This window comes from Pongo abelii, chromosome 9, assembly GCF_028885655.2.
Source record: "Pongo abelii isolate AG06213 chromosome 9, NHGRI_mPonAbe1-v2.0_pri, whole genome shotgun sequence".
Classification (NCBI taxonomy): Eukaryota; Metazoa; Chordata; class Mammalia; order Primates; family Hominidae; genus Pongo; species Pongo abelii.
This window is the reverse complement of record NC_071994.2, coordinates 97496382-97516523: the sequence shown is the minus strand read 5'-3', so window position 1 is coordinate 97516523 and position 20142 is coordinate 97496382. Positions and strand designations below refer to the sequence as shown.

Here is a 20142-nt window from a genome sequence, read left to right as displayed (position 1 = left end):
AGCACTTGCCTCAGGGTGCTCTAGTGAGGGTAAAGTAAGATAAAAGACAAGTGAAAGAACTTTCTCACTGAAAGCATCTTCCAAATGTCAGCATGCAAGACTGGCTTCTGAAGAGCTGATATGCAGTAAGCTGAGGCTCACATATGACCAAAAGGTGCTGGACAAGACATCTGACTGGAATTAGGAATTAGGACATCTGGGTGGGGGAAGTTCCTGATGTGCCCTTATGACTCAGGAAATCCCCAAACTTCCCCATCTTCATGCCTTCCAGAGGTCACTGTTGAATAAAGGACTTGCCTGTAAGGTTTCTAACAGATCATCTTAATGATCCACACTAGCAGCATGTAAAACAGTGGTTCTCAAGCTTCAGTGTATCCTAAAAATGTGAATTTTTAGGCCTATCTGTGAACTTCTGTTGACTAACTAGATTCAGTGAGGGTCCAGGGAATATGCCTTTTATGGAGCTCCACTCCACCCCTAAGACGCTGGAGTATGTGATCCTTAGACCAGTCTGCAGAACACTGAAGAGCTGAGCTACAACCATGTAGATGTGGGGGAAAGAAATGGGCTGAGGGTGGAGCCAGGGCAGAAAGCAGACAGTGATCTTCTTTCCTAAATCAACCGGCTAGGAGAAAAACAAATTCTTCAGTTTGTTAAGCCAAACTTACTAAGTTTGCTAAATGAACTTTTAAGTCTGGGAAAAGACACAGAAAAAGAAGAAAAGGAAAAAGGTACCCTCCCTGCTACCAGTGAGACAGCAATAATCCCCATATTATTTGTCTCAACTTAGGATAATACTGGATATTAACAGTTTGTGCCACTGAGTGGCTGTAATGGGCTGCATTGCACATTATTGTTCATGTATGAGAAGGTACTTGAGAAATTGCCCTAACGGTGGCATCACTGCTGGCACACTTCCTACAAAATGGTCGATTACTTTAATACCCAGGCTCTATGCTGAAAGGTATCATTAGCCCAAATTAAATTCACATTTCCAGTGCCTTACTTTCTGAAGATGATATTGAAGACCTGGATGCACACGGGAGAACTTGATGGCAGCTCCCTCTTCAGGGTGATAGTCATCTTTATAGTCTCGCCTCTTTGAGTTTCACTTGACAACTCTGTGACCTGGGAAAAAGAGGTACTTAATATGCACCCTACAAATTATCCCCAAGTGTGCAGAATGCAGATTATAAAGCCATATTACATCACAATGTAATATGCATTAACAAAAACAAAACTGCAGGTGTTAGTATATGAGTAATAATCTAATCATCACATTATGTTCAGAGGGCTTTTTTTCTCTGTATCTTGCCAATCCTAAAAAAACAACACATCTCTCTACTCTCTAACTTCTTAAGGGAGAATTAAAGCCAGACTCATGGTTCAAAGTTTGGTCCAAAGAGAGTTCCAGAGCAGTGGTTCTTGATCTTTCTAGGGAGCGGGAGGGAGATGGGTCACAAATTATTTTGAGAGTCTGATAAAAGTTAGATATTTCTCAATAAAATTTCACACACACACACACATATATATACACACATATATACATATATATACACACACCACTGTGTGTGTACATAATTGTACCCATTTTCAGGGTATTCATTGATACTCAGAAGCCCACTAGTGGACTGTCCTGCCCATCCCAAGTTGATGGATTCCAGAGGACAGCCTCCAAAGTCTGTTTATAATGTAGAAAAGCAGAGAAGAAGAGAGAAGGAAAGAAAGGAGAGAGGATAAATGAGAGGGAAAGTAAACATGGGGAGAGAGAGGAACAAGTGGTGGAAATTAGAACGGATCAGAAATCTGATTTTATAAACTGCTGAAAGGTCTAGAGAAATCCTAAAGTCCTTATAACCTGGAACAATGTTCTAGCAATATAATGAACGCATGAATATGATTCTATAACAGCTCCCACTAAATTTAAAGCTTCTTGAACCAGAAAGGACTCAGTATAGGTTCTTGAAATAAAGGAATATACAAATCAGTCAATAAATATCAATCAAAGATCATGGATTTTTCAAAGGGATAAGCAATTAGATAAAGTCAGCTAATTAGCAAGCATTTATGTATTCTGCCTCTACTTTCTACAGCTACAGTATGGTTTTAACCACTTTTAGGTTGCATCAAGAATGTAAGGCAGGAGCCAGTCACTGCATGGAAACAAAGAGAAACTGATCTTTTCACAGGCATGTAAGATTTCAAAGAGATAATTTCTTGCTTCAGATAAAATTGTACAGAAATCAGAGGTGGACAGCTATAGAAAGAGCTCATCAACATGGGGAAAACTCTGGCAGACAGAAGGGATGCCCACCTCTCAAACTGCTGCAGGGGCTTTGGAACAAAAGATTAAGACAGCAAAGGATGTCTTAATCCTTTGGGATGAGTGGTTGAGGGGAGGTGGCAGCAGATGGTCTCAGGAACTGCATTTTCAACAACCACCTAAGATCAAACTCTTCAGCCCACCTTGTACCTCTCCCACCAAACACCCACTCCTCCTTCACTTCCTACATCTCTTATTGGACCTCTGACCCTCCAGTCCCCAGGCTGCTAACCTCAGAGTAAACTTTCACTTCTCCTCCTCAATTCACAATCTAATCAGATGGCAAGTCTTACTGTATCTACACCAGGAATGTCTCTGATCTATCTCAGCTGTTCCAATACCATTATTTACCACAGTGCTTAAGAGCACATGATGTGGAATTGGATGGACCCTGGTCTTCTGCCTCTTACAGCTGGTGTGATGTGGAACACCTTTCTGGTACTGAGTCTAACTAAAGTCACAGGGTTGTGACGATTAAATGAGATAATGCATTGATTTTATTTCCATCCATTGCACAGGCACTCAGGAATTCAAATAAATAGCAGCACTTTGTATCTCTTTTCAAGCCCTTTCGACACCTTGCCCACACTATTTCAGTGGCACTTTACTACTCTTCCCACCTCCTTCTGTAAACCATTCAATAGGATGTGATCAGAGTAACTGGTAATTTAACACAGCTGCCATGGAAATGCTCTCTCAAAGTCTTCAGTGATCCATGGAAGAGTCTCTTTTCCTTGGCAGGACATTTAAAGTTCTCTTTGCCTTTGAAATCACAACTTCCACACCTTCCTGGCTAAACCTGAATGAGCAAAAGTTTCTAAAATATGGCCCTCACTTCCCATCATTGCATGTTTGCCTCTTCTGCCTAGGAATTCCATATCTCCCATTGTCCACCTCACTGATCAAAATCCTAAACAAGGAACTATCACTCTCAAGTGTCCTGCTAGAACTAATCTTGCCTTTCATCAAGCTCTCTCTGACAACCTTGGGCAAGATATTTAGCCTCACTAGGCCCCAAGGGTGATGACAGGATTAAATGAGATCATGCTATGAAGAGCCTGGCAGGCCGGGCGTGGTGCCTCACGCCTGTAATCCCAGCACTTTGGGAGGCTGAGGCAGGTGGATCACCTGAGGTCAGAAGTTTGAGCCCAGCCTGGCCATGTGGTGAAACCCCGTCTCTACTAAAAATACAAAAATTAGCCGGGTGTGGTGGCAGGTGCCTATAATCCCAGCTACTCGGGAGGCTGAGGCAGGAGAATTGCTTGAAACCCGGGAGGTAGAGGTTGCAGTGAACCAAGATCATGCCATTGCACTCCAGCCTGGGCAACAAGAGCAAAACTCCATCTCAAAAAAAAAAAAAAGAGCCTGGCAGAGTAAGTGATCAACACATGTAATCTGACAGGTGTAACTGGTAGTAGCAGTGGTGGTAGCAGCTACTTGTGGGACACAAAGTATAGATCTGCTCAAGAGAGAGATGTTGGGGATAACTTGGAGAACAAAGAAGGACAGTACTTAACACCTAGTAAGTGCTCAATAAATGCTAGCATAATAAAGATACTAATTATTATGACACTTATTTCATTCTACCTTACATAGTATTTATTTGTAAAGAATTTTATTCGAAATTGAAATTTTGGAGAACAAGTGCTCTGTTTTATTTATCTTTGTTTGCTCCATGGCCGCAACACCCTGCCAGGTTCAGAGTAGGCTCTTTATAAGTATATGAGAGTGGCAAATAGATGTGGACATGAATAACAACACCAGTCTGGCTGCAGGTGCACAGATGAGGCCTGGATAGTGGAAGGCTAGGGGGCAGCTGAACAGGAATCCTGGAATTCCTAGGAGTTCAATGCATCAACTAGTGCTGAGATGTTTCAACTTAAATAAGCATCCTAGGACATGTGTAGGGGATGATGAGGATGCACAATTAAGCCTCAGTCAATACCAAGATCAGAATAAAAAGGTGAGAGTAGCAGTATCTTCATTAGGACACTTTCTTTTGCACTGTAACTGCGTGACAGGTCATATGTTTATAAGAAATAAGACAACACTATTCTGTTTAAACCTAGTATCCCCTATATCTGGGAAATAAAATAAACAAGCCTGATTTGTCACACCATGTTTTTATGGTCTATTTTCTCACTTGCCTCCTTATTAGGCTCCATCCCCAGCAACATAAAGGTGTTCGACACATACTACATGCTCATTTTGAATGAGAAATGAGTAGCAGTAACATATTCTTAGCATTTATAGAGTATACGTTCTTCATTCTGTTTAGGTACAATGGAAGTAAGCTGGACACTTCAAGGGTAGTATTTAATAATTTCAACATATCTAAATTTCTAAACTAGTGCTAGAAATGTACCTACAAGAACAAGATCATTTTTAATGGTAACAACAGACTTGAAATATATCATTTAAGTATGAGAAGCCATATTAGCATGCTATCAACATCTGGTCATAGGACAAAGTATTGAAGGATCAATCAAAAATTATGGTGAATAAAAATGTTTCTTAATTTACAGATCTAGATTTTCTAAGCCATTAAATTTAGCCATATGGTATAATTTTAATGTTCCATATCCAATGCAACAATCACTCAAGCAGCTCCTATAGATCTCAGGGTCTCATAAAAGGCAAAAGGCCCAAGAGTGCTAAGAAACACATTTCTTGAGGAAATTCACAAAGACTTACCTAGAGTCTAAAAATTTAAATCTAAGCTATTGTTACCACACTCTGCAAACAGCTGAACTAAGGGACTAAGATTTCTAAGGGATAGAAGCATAAAATTTTAATCCAATGCTCTGTTTTAATTTTTCACACAGAAATTGGTTCAAAATTTTCTTGTAGTAATTGTAACATTGTTTTAGAACAAAACATATGTTAAAAACATCCATACCATCTTTATTTTAGGACTGAAGATGTCAAATGTGTAAAAAGGTGGATAAAGGAATATGAAATAATAGCTATTTCCAATGGTTGCATTAAAAAAACTTTAAAAATTGATATAAATAACTCATAATTTCATACGATAGAGCAAGTAGTTAAATAAATGGCAATTCTAGAATCAAAAATTGATGTAAAATTATTTGGACATACAGGCACAAGGGTGCAGGAGCAAAAAAAGGTAGAATTAATTTAAAGTTCTGAAGCTATAACAAATGGTGTTTCTTAGTCTTGCCTACTTTGGGAATTATTTTTTAAGGTGCCTATTTCAAGGACACTTACAGCTCTTATTTTTAAAATACCAGACCACCAGCTTCAAATTAAGAAATCAATTACTAGTGAAATCTTAATTAGGAAGTCTTTTTTTAGCTCTCAGGCAAGGGAACAGGAAAAAGGAAAGGAGTGATTCACTCATTCCAATTGTCATGAAAATCAACTAATCTCTTAAATATATAAGCATATATGAGGAGACCTCAACAAATTCATGGAAAATATGTATTACGAAAAAACTATGCATGGATTTCAAAAATTTTGCACCAAAATAAACTCATACTAACAGGATCCAGTGTGAGACACTAAGAATAAGACCTCAATTTGAAAAGAGCCCCTGTCAGAGCAATATGAATTCTGCTAAGATTGAAGCCAGAACAGACATCAAATTTTTGGTGACACTTGGGTAGAAGAATGGCAAAATCATTGATGTATAATGAAAAGTTTATGGGAACAATGCCCCAAAGAAATCCGCAGTTTACAAATGGATAACTCATCTTAAGAAGGGATGAGACAGTGTTGAAGATGAAGCCTGCTGCAGACCATCTATACAGATTTGCAAGGAAAAAAATTCCATCTTGTTCATGTCCTAATTGAGAAGACCAAAGATTAATAGCAGAAACAATAGCCAACACCACAGACGTCTCAATTTGTTTAGCTTATACAATTCTGACTAAAAAATTAAAGTTGAGCAAATTCATTGCATTCAGATCAGCTGCAGATAAGAGCAGAGCCGTCAATAAAAATTTTAAATAAATGGTATTAAGATCCTGAAGCATTTCTTCAAAAAATTGTAAGAGGAGATGAAACTTGGCTTTACCAGTATGATCCTGAAGACCAAAGCACAATCAGAGCAATCGCTACTGAGAGGTGGACGTGGTCCAGTCAAAGCAAAAGCCAACCCATCAAGAGCAAAGGTCATGGCAATAGTTTCTTGAGATGCTCAAGGCATTCTGCTTGTTGACTTTCTGCAGGGCCAAAGAATGGTAACATCCGCTTATTATGAAAGTGTTTTGAGAAATTTTGCCAAAGCTTGAGCAGAAAAATGGCCAGGAAAGCTTCCCTGGTGAGCACCACAACAATGCTTCTACTCATTCTTCTCAACAAACAAGGGTAAGTTTGCAAAAGTTTCAATGGGAAATCATTAGGCATCCACTTTACTGCTGATTTGGCTCCTTCTGACTTTTTTGTTTTATAATCTTAAAATATCTGTAAAGGGCACCCATTTTTCTTTCGTTAATAAGCTAAAAAAGACTGCATTGACGTGGTTAAATTCCCAGGACCCTTAGTTCTCTAGGGATGGACTAAATGGCTGATATCATTGCTTATAAAAGTGTCTTGACCTTGGTAAAACTCTTGGTAAGAAATAAAAGTAGTTTTTTAAATTCTTACCTTTTAATTCTATCTTTCCACAAACCTTTTGGAATCTCCTTGCATATGCATATGTGTGTGTGTGTGTGTGTGTGTGTATGTGTGTGTATACAAATATAATAAACACACACCCACATATACAGTGAAAAAACTAATCATACTATACCTTTTCTTCTAGCTTTTGTGACAGAAAAAGGATGGCACCGTCGAATGCTTTTGCTTTGTTGGAAAGTTCACTATGACTATAAAGTAAAGCAATTCTCAGCCTTCTAGATGCTAAATCTGGAATATATGTCACATGGTACTGGTATAGCTGCCAGTCTTGGGGAAAATCTAAGTTAAAGAGATTTGTAACCAGTTTCACAGGTATTCCACTGGAACCTGAAGAAGACAAACAAAAAATAATTTTTTAATCGGGTAATCACATCATGTTAATATTAATCACACCGTTTAAAAATGTATTTGCCTATGCATAGTAGTTGCTTTAAAGCAAGGATTTTTGCACAGTGATACAGGATAAATCCTAAAACTTGCAGCTTAGTAACACCTTTGGGAGCTAAAATGGGATCATGCATGAAACAGCCCTCTTAAGAACATACGAGCAGACACTGACATTCCTGTCCTTGTGAGACGAGAAGCATCTGAACTCAACCATTTCAGGACACCTTTCAAAGCTTGCCTTCCCGCTCTCATTCTCTGCAATTCAAATCGGCTCAAGTAATATTTTCAGATGCTGCTCTGAAATTATACTGCTCTCATATTATAAAGAAACAGTCTGGTTCTTCCTATGAATATACAACCCCCAACCTCTGGGAAATCCAGATAATCAAAAGTTAATCATATTTCTGAAAATTCTGAAAAAGCTATATCAGTGGTTAGACCAAACAATCTCAGAGAAGACCCTCAGAGATTAAAGGGAAGGCTGGGGAGAGAGGAAGGAACTGTCATTTTTCCAACGTGAAAACAGACAGGGTTTCTGGGCTTCTGTTTTCTGCAGACACATGGAGGCCATGTGTGCTTCCGGGACTTCCAGCCCCCTACAGACATTTTTATTCACATCTTAAAAGTCTACAGGACAAAATCAGACATGGCCACGATATAGTCAGTTAGTGATCAGGATGGTGTAAGCTCCCCCAGGGTAGAATCCAGGAGGGCACAAAGGAGGTTCTTCTCACTTCCCCTTACAGAGAATCATCCAGTTTTGGTCTTATAGAAAAGAATGATATAGGGGCTGGGCACAGTGGCTCACACCTGTAATCCCAGCAGTTTGGGAGGCCAAGGCAGGTGGATTGCTTGAGGCCAGGAGTTCGAGACCAGCCTGGCCAACCTGGCAAGACCCTGTCTCTACAAAAAATACAAAAAGTAACTGGGCATGGTGGCCCACACCTGTAATTCCAGCTACTCAGGAGGCTAAGGCACAAGAATCGCTTGAACCTGGAAGGCAGAGGCTGCAGTGAACCAAGATCTCACCATTGCACTCCAGCCTGGGCAACAGAGTGAGACGCTGTCTCCAAAAAAAGAAAAGAAAGATATAGAATAGATGCTATTTTGCTTTTCTCATGGAGGAAAGCAACCCAGAGACTCCAAGGTGGTGAGGAATACAAGGTATCAGCTGTGCTTCAGTATTTCCTCAGCTTCAACCTGGGGTATATATCTGGTAGGAGCAAGAAATCTCTTTGCTATTTTAGTTAAATAACACATCTCTTTTGTTCTCCCAGATCCTGAGGAAATGGCAAAGCAACATATTTTAGCTGCTCATATAAATAAAGAGTAGTAAACCTGGACTGTCAGAGCTGGAAAGACCCTTCCAGATCGTCTACATATGATAGTTTTCAAACGGCAGCTGGGTCCCATTAGTGCTGCAGTTATGAAATCAGGTGAGGTGAATCGCATGTTTAATGAAAAGTCCAGAATAAAACAGAAAGGAAGAGATGCATTGTTTCATGAAACTTTTGCTTCAATTGTGTGTGGACAGTGTGTGTATGCTGGATAATAATATATTTCTTATTTTGGTTTAAAAAGTTTGGAAAACACTGATCCACATCAGTGAGTTTTAACTTTCGTGAGGTGGCCACAAAGACTTTTGAGAATCCAATGAAAACAATAGATCTACTTCCCAGAAAATACATATACTGACAATTTGCATGCAATTTTATGGGTGAGCCTGAAATCTGGGTAAAGAATCCCCCAAATAGGTTATGTCTTTCTTTTTACAGCTGAAGTCCAGAAAGATTATTACTTCCCATGTTGGGAAAGAGAAGAAACATCTTTTTAACTCCCACCCCAGTATATGAAGAAAATCTTTTCCAAAAGTGAGATGTCATTTGGGGGAAGATATTATTTCTATTAATAAAAGAGAAAATTAAGGCTAGAAAATTAAAGCATCTAACAGTGCCTTGAACACAGAAGGTGATCAGTAAATATCTGTTAAGCAAACATATGAACTTATTTATTTTAGACCTAGAATTTGGAATTCCTTAAGCAAGATTTGGTAACATTAAAAAAGTAAGTAACATAAAACTGGGTACCTGTTTTACAATTTCTCACATGTGCCAATTTTTCTCTGGTACAGATACTCAAATCCATAAAGTCCTGTTTGTTTTTCACACCTCTTTCCATGAAGGTACTTCCAGCATCACCAGAAGATATCCCATATTTATCTAAAACATGAAGAGAATGTGGTAATAGCTCATATTTCATTCTAGTGATACTGTTTACAACTACTATGTCAAAAATGCACTGCAATCCAAACTTGTGGTTTTGAATACAGTTTGCCCATATTGCTGAAACCATTCATGACTATACAGAAGTCTTCAGCCTAAAAACGGAAAACTGTGAAGAAAACACAGAACATTTTGTTAAAAATAACTGATCTTGGCCAGACGTCGTGACTCATGCCTGTAGTCCCAGCACTTTAGGAGGTCATGGTGGGCGGATCGCTTAAACTCAGGAGTTAGAGACCAGCCTGGGCAACGTGTTGAAACCCTGTCTCTACCAAAAACACAAAAAATCAGCTGGGAGTGGTGACATGTGCTTGGGCTGAGGTGGGAGGATCACTTAAGCCCAGAAGGTGGGGGTAGCAGTGAGCCATGGTCACGCCCGCACTCCAGCCTGGGTGGCAGGCTCACGAAAACAAAAACAGATCTTGAGTTAGTTCTTGCTCTTGTAATATTGTAGACTTTCACTTCTTGGCTAAAGAGAAAGCCCTCCCTCCCCGTTCCCTTCTCCATACCTATTTAGGGAGGGCAGCTCTTCTACCGTTAGCTCTTGTGTAACACCCTGAAGGATTACAGACTAATTTCTGTCCTCAGCAACTTCTGCCCAGAAAGAAGATGAATCTGACATTTCCCAATGAAAAGAAGAGAAATTGCCCGGGACATTGCCATCAGTTTTTATTCTAGGTAATTCCCCATAAGAATAAAAGCCAGTGTTTCACCTCAGGGCATATCACTTACTGACAGCTTCTAGAAAACATGAAATTAAAATCTGTTTCCAAATGAGTATTTTCTGTTTAAATTAGTACGGGAGATGCTGACTTTCTGGCATGTTGAAAATAACTTTATAAAAATACAAAATGTTACTGCAAAGTAATATGAATTTCTAGAACTGTACATGACCACTGCCCTTGACGTAGTCACTGTATGAAACCACCCTACATGGAACTGCTACCGGCTCAAATGCTGTCCAGCCCCTGCTCAGGGGAGTCTAAGTTTCCAAGGAAAATCACAAAATGTATTTAATCTTTAATTCTATTACCCTCACTAGATTGTCTATATAAGCCATTGCTCGTGGTTTCAAAAGATGTTAGGTGGTTTCTGAAAATTCAAGCTACCATAGTATGGCAGTTACCAGGAGCTGGAGGGAGGGGGGAATGGGAGTTATTAATTAATGAGTACAGAGTTTCCATTTTGCATGGTGAAAAAAGATCTAAAGTTGGATGGTGGTGATGATTGCACAACAATATAAATGAAGTTCATCTCCCAAGACTGCATATTTAAAAGTAATTTAAATGGTAAATTTTATGTTATATATATTTTAAAATAAATAAATAAAACTCCAATTTTCCCTCCAAGGATGAAGGATTTTCATCATTCACTGTTCATAACAATTTGTGCACATCAAAAAGCTTATCTACCACGATCAAGTTGGCTTCATCCCTGGGATGCAAGGCTGGTTCAACATACACAAATCAATAAACGTAATCCATCAAATAAACAGAACCAAAGACAAAACCACATGATTATCTCAATAGATGCAGAAAGGGCCTTCAACAAAATTCAACAGCCCTTCATGCTAAAAACTCTCAATAAATTAGGTATTGATGGGACGTATCTCAAAATAATAAGAGCTATCTATGACAAACCCACAGCCAATACCATACTGAAGGGGCAAAAACTGGAAGCGTTCCCTTTGAAAACTGGCACAAGACAGGGATGCCCTCTCTCACAACTCCTATTCAACATAGTGTTGGAAGTTCTGGCCACGGCAATCAGGCAGGAGAAAGAAAGAAAGGGTATTAGATTAGGAAAAGAGGAAGTCAAATTATCTCTGTTTGCAGATGACATGATTGTATATTTAGAAAACCCCATCGTCTCAGCCCAAAATCTCCTTAAGCTGATAAGCAACTTCAGCAAAGTCTCAGGACACAAAATCAATGTGCAAAAATCACAAGCATTCCTACACACCAGTAGCAGACAGAGAGCCAAATCATGAGTGAACTCCCATTCACAATTCCTTCAAAGGGAATAAAATACCTAGGAATCCACCTTACAGAGATGTGAATGACCTCTTCAAGGAGAACTACAAACCACTGCTCAAGGAAATAAAAGAGGATACAAACAAATGGAAGAACATTCCATGCTCATGGATAGGAAGAATCAATATTGTGAAAACGGCCATACTGCCCAAAGTAATTTAAAGATTCAATGCCATCCCCATCAAGCTACCAATGACTTTCTTCACAGAATTGGAAAAAACTACTTTAAAGTTCATATGGAACCAAAAAAGAACCCACATTGCCAAGACAATCCTAAGCCAAAAGAACAAAGCTGGAGGCATCACACTACCTGACTTCAAACTATACTACAAGGCTACAGTAACCAAAGCAGCATGGTACTGGTACCAAAACAGAGATATAGATCAATGGAACAGAACAGAGCCCTCGGAAATAACACCACACATCTACAACCATCTGATCTTTGACAAACCTGACATCAACAAGAAATGGGGAAAGGATTCCCTATTTAATAAATGGTGCTGGGAAAACTGGCTAGCCATATGTAGAAAGCTGAAACTGGATCCCTTCCTTACACCTCACACAAAAATTAATTCAAGATGGATTAAAGACTTAAATGTTAGACCTAAAACCATAAAAACCCTAGAAGAAAACCCAGCAATACCATTCAGGACATAGGCATGGGCAAGGACTTCATGTCTAAAACACCAAAAGCAATGGCAACAAAAGCCAAAATTGACAAATGGGATCTAATTAAACTAAACAGCTTCTTCTGCACAGCAAAAGAAACTACCATCAGAGTGAACAGGCAACCTACAGAATGGGAGAAAATATTTGCAATCTACCCATCTGACAAAGGGCTAATATCCAGAATCTACAAAGAACTTAAACAAATTTACAAGAAAAAAATCAAACAACCCCATCAAAAAGTGGGCAAAGGATATGAACAGACACTTCTCAAAAGAAGACATTTATGCAGCCAACAGACACATGAAAAAATACTCATCATCACTGGCCATCAGAGAAATGCAAAGCAAAACCACAATGAGATACCATCTCACACCAGTTAGAATGGCGATCATTAAAAAGTCAGGAAACCACAGGTGCTGGAGAGGATGTGGGGAAATATAGGAACACTTTTACACTGTTGGTGGGACCGTAAACTAGTTCAACCATTGTGGAAGACAGTGTGGCGATTCCTCAAGGATCTAGAACTAGAAATACCATTTGACCTAGCCATCCCATTACTGGATATATACCCAAAAGATTATAAATCATGCTACTATAAAGACACATGCACACGTATGTTTATTGTGGCACTACTCACAATAGCAAAGACTTGGAACCAACCCAAATGTCCAACAACAATAGACTGGATTAAGAAAATGTGGCACATATACACCATGGAATACTATGCAGCCATAAAAAAGGATGACTTCATGTCCTTTGTAGAGACATGGATGAAGCTAGAAACCATCATTCTGAGCAAACTATTCCAAGGACAGAAGACCAAACACCACATGTTCTCACTCATAGGTGGGAATTAAACAGTGAGAACACTTGGACACAGGGTGGGGAACATCACACACCAGGGCCTGTCGTGGGGTGGGTTAAGTGGGGAGGGATAGCATTAGGAGATATACCTAATGTAAATGATGATGAGTTAACGGGTGCAGCACACCAACATGGCACATGTATACATATGTAACAAACCTGCACGTTGTGCACATGTGCCCTTCAACTTAAAGTATAACAAAAAATAAATAAAAAATAAAAAAAAATTTTTTAAATAAAAAAAACTAATAACAAAACAAAAATGTGTGGCAGATGTGAAAAAACATTTGCAAGGATAGAATAATGTCTGAAAATAATGGAGGGCACTGGACCTGTCAGAGTAGGGCTTCTGTGCTCAGAGGCTGCACATTCATTTGTGTGTTTGGATCACAGGGATACATACACAGGACTGGAAAACTCCCAGTGAGGAACAGCAGAGTCAGACATGAGATGGGTGGGGGGACCAGACCCTCAGAGTCTGGGAGAACCTAATGCTTACAGCTTCCACATTTATTAGAAATCAATTGCTTGTGAAAATAAAAACACTGGGGTCAGAACAAAAGAGATGGCTAAACTGTTTTGTTTGTTTGTTTGTTTGTTTTTTTGAGATGAAATTTCGCTCTTGTTGCCCAAGCTGGAGTGCAATGGCGCGATCTCGGTTTACTGCAACCTCCACCTCCCGGGTTCAAGCGATTCTTCTGCTTCAGCCTCCCAAGCAGCTGGGATTACAGGTGTGCACCACCATGCCTGGCTAATTTTTTGTATTTTTAGTAGGAACGGGGTTTCACCATGTTAGCTGGGCTGGTCTCGAACTCCTGACCTCAGGTGATCCGCCTGCCTTGGCCTCTCAAAGTGCTGGGATTACAGGCGTGAGCCATCACGCCCGGCCTGGCTAACTGGTTTTATTCAGGGTCACAGGCTACACTGTGTTCCCCCAAAATTCATATGCTGATGTCTTAACCCCCAGTGCCTCAGAATGTGATCATATTTGGTGACAGGGTCTTTAAATAGGTGATTAAGTTAAAGTGAGGTCATTACGGTGGTTCCTAATCCAGTATGACTGTTGTCATAAGAAGAGGAATTAGGACATAGAAATGCAAAGGAAAGATCATGTGAACACAAGGAGAAGACGGCCATGTATAAACCAAGGAGAGGGTCCTCAGAACAAACCAGCCCTGTCCCCACCTTATCTCAGACTTTCAGCATCCAGATTTGTGAGAAAATAAATTTCTTCTGATTAAGCCTCCTAGTTGGTACTACTTTGTCAGGGCAGCCCTAGCAGACTAACACATGGGACATGCCAACTCACAGTGTGTGATTGTGGTGACTTGGAGTAGCATGTTGACAAGTATCCTGAGACCAAATCTGGCTTTGCTGTGAAGAGAGCTACCATTGAATGGTGATGTTTACCACAGGAGGGGAAGAAAGAGAGCAGTGGCTACATGCATACCAGGTTTCTACCATCCTTCCAAGCAATGGCATTGGCATTTATATGCCATTCAGATTTTTTTTTTTTTTTTGCTTTTTTAAAAATGCGTATACATTAAGGCATAAGAGCATAGTTTTGTTACATGGATATATTGCATAGTGTGAAGTGTGGGCTTTTAGTGTAACCATCATCTGAATAATGTACATTGCAGCCATTAACAATTTCTCACTCCACTCCCACCCTCCCAACCTTCCGAGTCTCCAGTGTCTATTATTCCACACTCTATGTCCACGTGCACACATTATTTAGCTTCCACTTATAAGTAAGAACATGCAGTCTTTGACTTTCTGTTTCTGAGTTATTTCAGTTAAGATAATGGCCGCCGCCCGGGGACAGTGGCTCATACCTGTAATCCCAGCACTTTGGGAAGCCAAGGTGGGCAGATCACCTGAGGTTAGGAGTTCAAGACCAGCCTGACTAACATGGAGAAACCCTGTCTCTACTAAAAATACAAAATTAGCTGGGCGTGGTGGCACATGCCTGTAATCCCAGCTACTTGGGAGGCTGAGGCAGGAGAATCACTTGAACCCGGGAGGTGGAGGTTGCGGTGAGCTGAGATTGCACCATTGCACTCCAGCCTGGACAACAAGAGCGAAACTCCATCTCAAAAAAAAAAAAAAAAAAAGATAATGGCCTCCAATTCCATCCATGTTGCTACAAGACACGCTTTCATTCTTTTATGGCTGAGTAGTATTGTCTTATATATGTATACCACATTTTCTTTATCTAATTATCCATCGATGGATGCTTAAGTTGATTTTATATCTTTGCTATTGTGAATAGTGCTGCAATAAACATACAAGTGCAGATAAATTTTGGATATAATGATTTCTTTTCCTTTGGGTAGATACCCAGCAGTGGGGTTGCTGGATCAAATGGTATTCGTATATAACACCATAAAGATTTTTAAAGCATTTTTTCAAAATTCTTCAGTAATAGAAAGAAACAGAAACTGGCTTCCTAATATCTATGGAGTCCCGTCTACCAAACACTCAGGAAATTCAGCACGTTCTTCTATGTTAAAGAGTCCCAAAGGAACATGACAAAGGGGATCCTTCAAGGAAAGGAAATCAGGATGTGCAAGAGGTGGGCCTACTGCTGTAAAGCCTGGCAGGGCTCCTCTTGCTCCATTCAGGTTGAATGGTACTAAATGAACAGGCTGAGCTGCACTTACCGTTGGTTGAAATCCTGCTTGTTCCCAAGAAGCCATTGCTAGAGGATGCTTCATTGTTACTAAGATCAACAGATCTAGGCTAAAATGGCAAAAAAAAGTTTTGTTCAGATTTACAATGGTAAGTCACAAACCAAAAGATTATCCTAAGAACAGTGTCAGGTCTTTGGATTACCATGAACTAGGCAAAGAAAATGTTAACAAGTAAAACCCTTGAGAGATGAGAAGAGAGTGCCCATTCTAGAAAAGAGGATAAGGACACGCTATAGTTTTCCTCACTCATCAAACTTTGATTTTAGTACCAACTGTCGCTAGATATAGCTGGAGGTGTAAAGAAGCAGAGATGAGATCCTTGTGCCCAGGGAGCTCACCAGAGGGCATGCGGCACAGATGCACATGGAGCTCAGGCTTCCATGGCCCACGGACATAAAATGAACAGAGGCCCCGGGTCAGCAGGTCAGATCATGACTCTGCATGAATAAACTGGGCCAAAACAGGTTCACAAAATAGGCCAAGGGAACCATTAGTAGTTTCTCTTTTCATAGTAACTACTTCTCTTTGTTTTCAAGAAGTTACTCTATCTTGGCCTGCTAAAAAATGAACACAGTCCAGAGAAGACCACTTCATGAGAATAAAGGCATAAGGACCACAAACTATTCATTTGAATACTTGCTCCAAATGCTAAGAATATGTAGTTGTATTAATAACATCACTCCAAAGTTGCTTATTGGCAGGTCAATCTAGTTGCCTAAATCCAGCAAGGAGCTTTCTCTATAGTGGCTGCTCAAGAAACAGTAGTTTAATCTAAACCACATGTGTGAGAGTACTTATTTTTATATACTAATTAGCCAGAAAAACTGCATTAGATTATATGCCGTGTAATGTTATGAAAGCACATCACTTTTTACAAGGCAATTTAAAACGAAATCATGAAATTAAAACTCAGAAAGTAGAAGAGAATGACATATTTGTCCCCAGTCTTCAGTCCTCTTTACTGGCTAATATACCTACATTAATATCTTACTCAGACAAGATCCCTAGAAGGAAAAAACTGTTAGAAGAAACCTTGGAAAGACTCAAACTTGAGAGAAAAGATAACGCACTACTTCGTAACAGAGAGGAGGAGATACATGTAGAGGAAGGCATTGTTCAGGCTAGAGACAGAGGTAGGAGAAAACGAAACCATGCGCAATAAGCATTCTACACACCAATGGCGAGGCTTGGGTGCGCCCTACTTCTGTGGCACTGGGGCTGCGGGCGATGCCTCTGGCCTTCACTCGGGCCCTTCCACTCATGTTCCCGGTGAGCCCAGAGTGGCCACAAGAGCTGCAAAGTCTCAGTTAGGATATGTTTTGCTTTGGCTACAGATAGCGAGGATGTGACGGTGAAACTGCCCGGAGGCGGTGGATGTCCAGCATCCCCAACCTACGCAGGGGCTGGAAATGCGTCCGAGGCCCGTGCGTGGGTGGAGAAGGCGCGCTGGGGCGTAGAGGTTGGCGCGAGCACGTGGGCCAGTGCAGGACTTCCTTTTTCTTCCCATTACTTCCACCCCCACCCCCAAATTTGGCATTATCCAGCTTTTTCACTGTTGCCAATCTTAGGTGTACTGGGTGGCATCAAACAATATTTTTTTTTTCAGTTTGTATTTTCTGTTCACCAATGAGGGTGAGTACCTTTTCATACATGTGATAGTTTTGGAGTTTTCCATTCTGCAAATTGCCTGTCGCATCTGTTGCCCATTTTTAAAGCGGACTGTCTCATCTTTGTGATTTGGAAGAAAACTTTTTTAAAAAATTGCAAATCTGCAAATATCTACTTCCAATCTATCACTTGTTAATTTTTACTATGAAATGCTTTAACCAAAATCCTAAATTTCGATGTTGTCAAATTCAGCCATTTTTAAATTTGTGCTTTTTGGGTCTTTTTAAAAGAAAATTCCACCTGTCCTAAGTTTACAAGGACAAGGACATTATATAATATTTTCTTTTTATTAACTTTGTAAGTTTACTGTTCACAGCAAGTATCTTCTATCTTTCAGGAATTTACACTCACACAAATGTAAGTATACGTACAATGTGAGTGAGATAGAAGTCCAACTTTATCTCCATATAGTGAGCCATTCTTCCTTGACATCATCTGTTAAATAGCATATACTTTCTCTAATACTTTGTGAAGCCACCTCCAGCAAATGACAAATTCCCATGTATAAACAGATCTAGTCTGTGCCTTCCATTTCTGCACCAAGACTTTAACACTGTGTATCATTATTTCTTTGTGTTCTTCATAGAATCTGGTGGGATAAGTCTTTGCTCTTTGGTATTTTTTCCAACTGATTTATTTATTCACAAACTTTATTCTTCCATATAAATTTTAAAATAAGTTCGTCAAGTTTCTTTAAATATCTTGCTTAAATTTCAATAGCATTGTATCCAATATATAAATCAATTTAGGAAGAACTTACATCTTTACAATGTTAAATTTCTCCATTTTTTCAAGTCTTTCTTTGTATCTTTTAATAGAGTTTAATTTTTTTCGTAAAAGTCTCATGTACTGAGTTAACTTTTGAAAATTTCATAGTTTTTGTTACTATCGTGAACTATATCTTCTTGTCATGTTTCATACTTGGTAATTATTAGTCTAGACACATGATACTGGTTTTTGTAAAGCTGATATTGTTTATCAAGCTTGCTGAATTCCTCAGTTCTTAGAGCCTGTCTTTTGATTTCGTTGAATTTGTATGTAGATAATCATATCATCTACAAATAATGATAATTTTGTCTCATCCATTCTTATTCTTTTTATTTGTTTTTCTTGTCTTATGTTGCTCAGATTTTTCAGTGCAATGTTGAAGGTTACTATGGTAGTTGGAATTCTTGTTTTCTTTTTGATTTTAAAGAGACTGAAATGTCTCCATTTTGTTTGATATTTGCTATAAATATCTATTTTATAGTCCTTATCATCTTAAGAAAGCTTTCTTCTATTCCTACTTCTCAAAGATTATTTTAATTATAAATGCGTGTACAATTTTATTAAATACTACCCTGGATTTGTTGAAAAGCTTGTGCTGAAGTTATAAGGGCACATGTACAGGCTGTTCATCAGAGTATTATTTGGAGTGGCAGGTAGTTGCAGGCAGCTTATGTGCCCATCAGAAGGGGCTACAGGTAGGTAAAATGTGGTAGACACATGGAGTGGATTACTAGGCTAATATTCAGGAATAATGACCTAAAAATATATTTAGCAACATGGATAGATCTTAAACACATTGTATTAAATAAAGGAAAAACTTAAAAAAAGATTGAGATCTATACGATGATAAAATATTACATTAATTTTTAAAACATTAAGGACACCTGTATATGGGATATGTACTAATTTTTTAAGTAAACATATATATCCAAGAACAGACACAATAGATTATGTACTTATATAAGGGAATAAAACAGGAATGTGCATGGGGCAGAGAAAGAGAAAGCAAAAGACAGTATACTATAATATAGAACCTGCACAGACCCGTGAGAGTCATATAAAATGAATCAAAGAATATGAGTAATTCAATTTTCTGTACTTGGGGGCTGAAAATTTAATAAATATAATAGCTAATGTTTATTGAATACCTACAGTATGCTAGGCATTATTGCCCCAGTTTTATAGATTAGGAAATTAAAGCTTAGGCAAACTAAGTGACTTGGCCAAGGCCCTACATTATGTGGCATAGCTGGGATCCCAATTCAAGTCTGTCAACCTGTAAAGCTCACACTGTATCCACTCATCTTCTACTCTCCTCCCTCCAAGAAGGTGATCTGCCTTACTTTTGATGCAGCTCTTACTAGAGGAAAAAGCCCAAAGCCTGTGTGTTATGCCCTGCTCTGCCATTCTATTTATTCTCCATCAGAATACCCTTTCATCAGGTTCTCTTGGAACATATTAACCCTGACTGCTGGTAAGTGCAAGAGACAATGATGGCCTTGGGCAGAGATGGCCAGCCTTGGACTTGGTTCAGTGAAGCTAGTCTAATGAATAATAATAGATTTCTTTGAAAATGGAAGAGTCTGAAAGTTGTGAGTGATCATAAACTGCTGTGTTACAAAGGAGGGGCAGATGGAAAACACAGTGTGGACAAGGAATCTACTTCTGAAAATCTGTGCTTTGTTTCTGAATGTTAGAATAGTCTCCAGCCCATGTTTTCCAAGTTTACCGCCTCCTGATACCACATTCCTTTTCATGTGACCTGCATTGATGTGGTAACATGACAGAGTGACAAGAAAGGCTAAGAATACATG

General features: G+C 39.3%; 1 protein-coding gene and 1 long non-coding RNA gene across 2 annotated transcripts in view; one reads left to right on the top strand and one right to left on the bottom strand.

Moving 5' to 3' along the window:
• Nucleotides 1–9485, top strand: part of LOC129048737 (uncharacterized) — a 66440-nt gene extending 56955 nt beyond the window's left edge. Inside the window, exons 2-3 of the long non-coding RNA XR_008511316.1 lie at nt 8629–8787; nt 9127–9485. This is a non-coding gene — a long non-coding RNA (uncharacterized LOC129048737). The remainder of the gene's footprint in view (nt 1–8628; nt 8788–9126) is intronic.
• The window catches only part of PIWIL4 (piwi like RNA-mediated gene silencing 4), a 56570-nt gene extending 39189 nt beyond the window's left edge, over nt 1–17381 (bottom strand). Inside the window, exons 1-5 of the mRNA XM_002822363.4 lie at nt 17068–17381; nt 15863–15941; nt 9439–9570; nt 7077–7291; nt 1007–1128 (exon numbers count right to left, since the gene is read on the bottom strand). Of these exons, the coding sequence (XP_002822409.3) occupies nt 1007–1128; nt 7077–7291; nt 9439–9570; nt 15863–15941; nt 17068–17154 (635 nt within the window). The 5' untranslated portion in view covers nt 17155–17381. The remainder of the gene's footprint in view (nt 1–1006; nt 1129–7076; nt 7292–9438; nt 9571–15862; nt 15942–17067) is intronic.
• Nucleotides 17382–20142: the final 2761 nt, after the last annotated feature.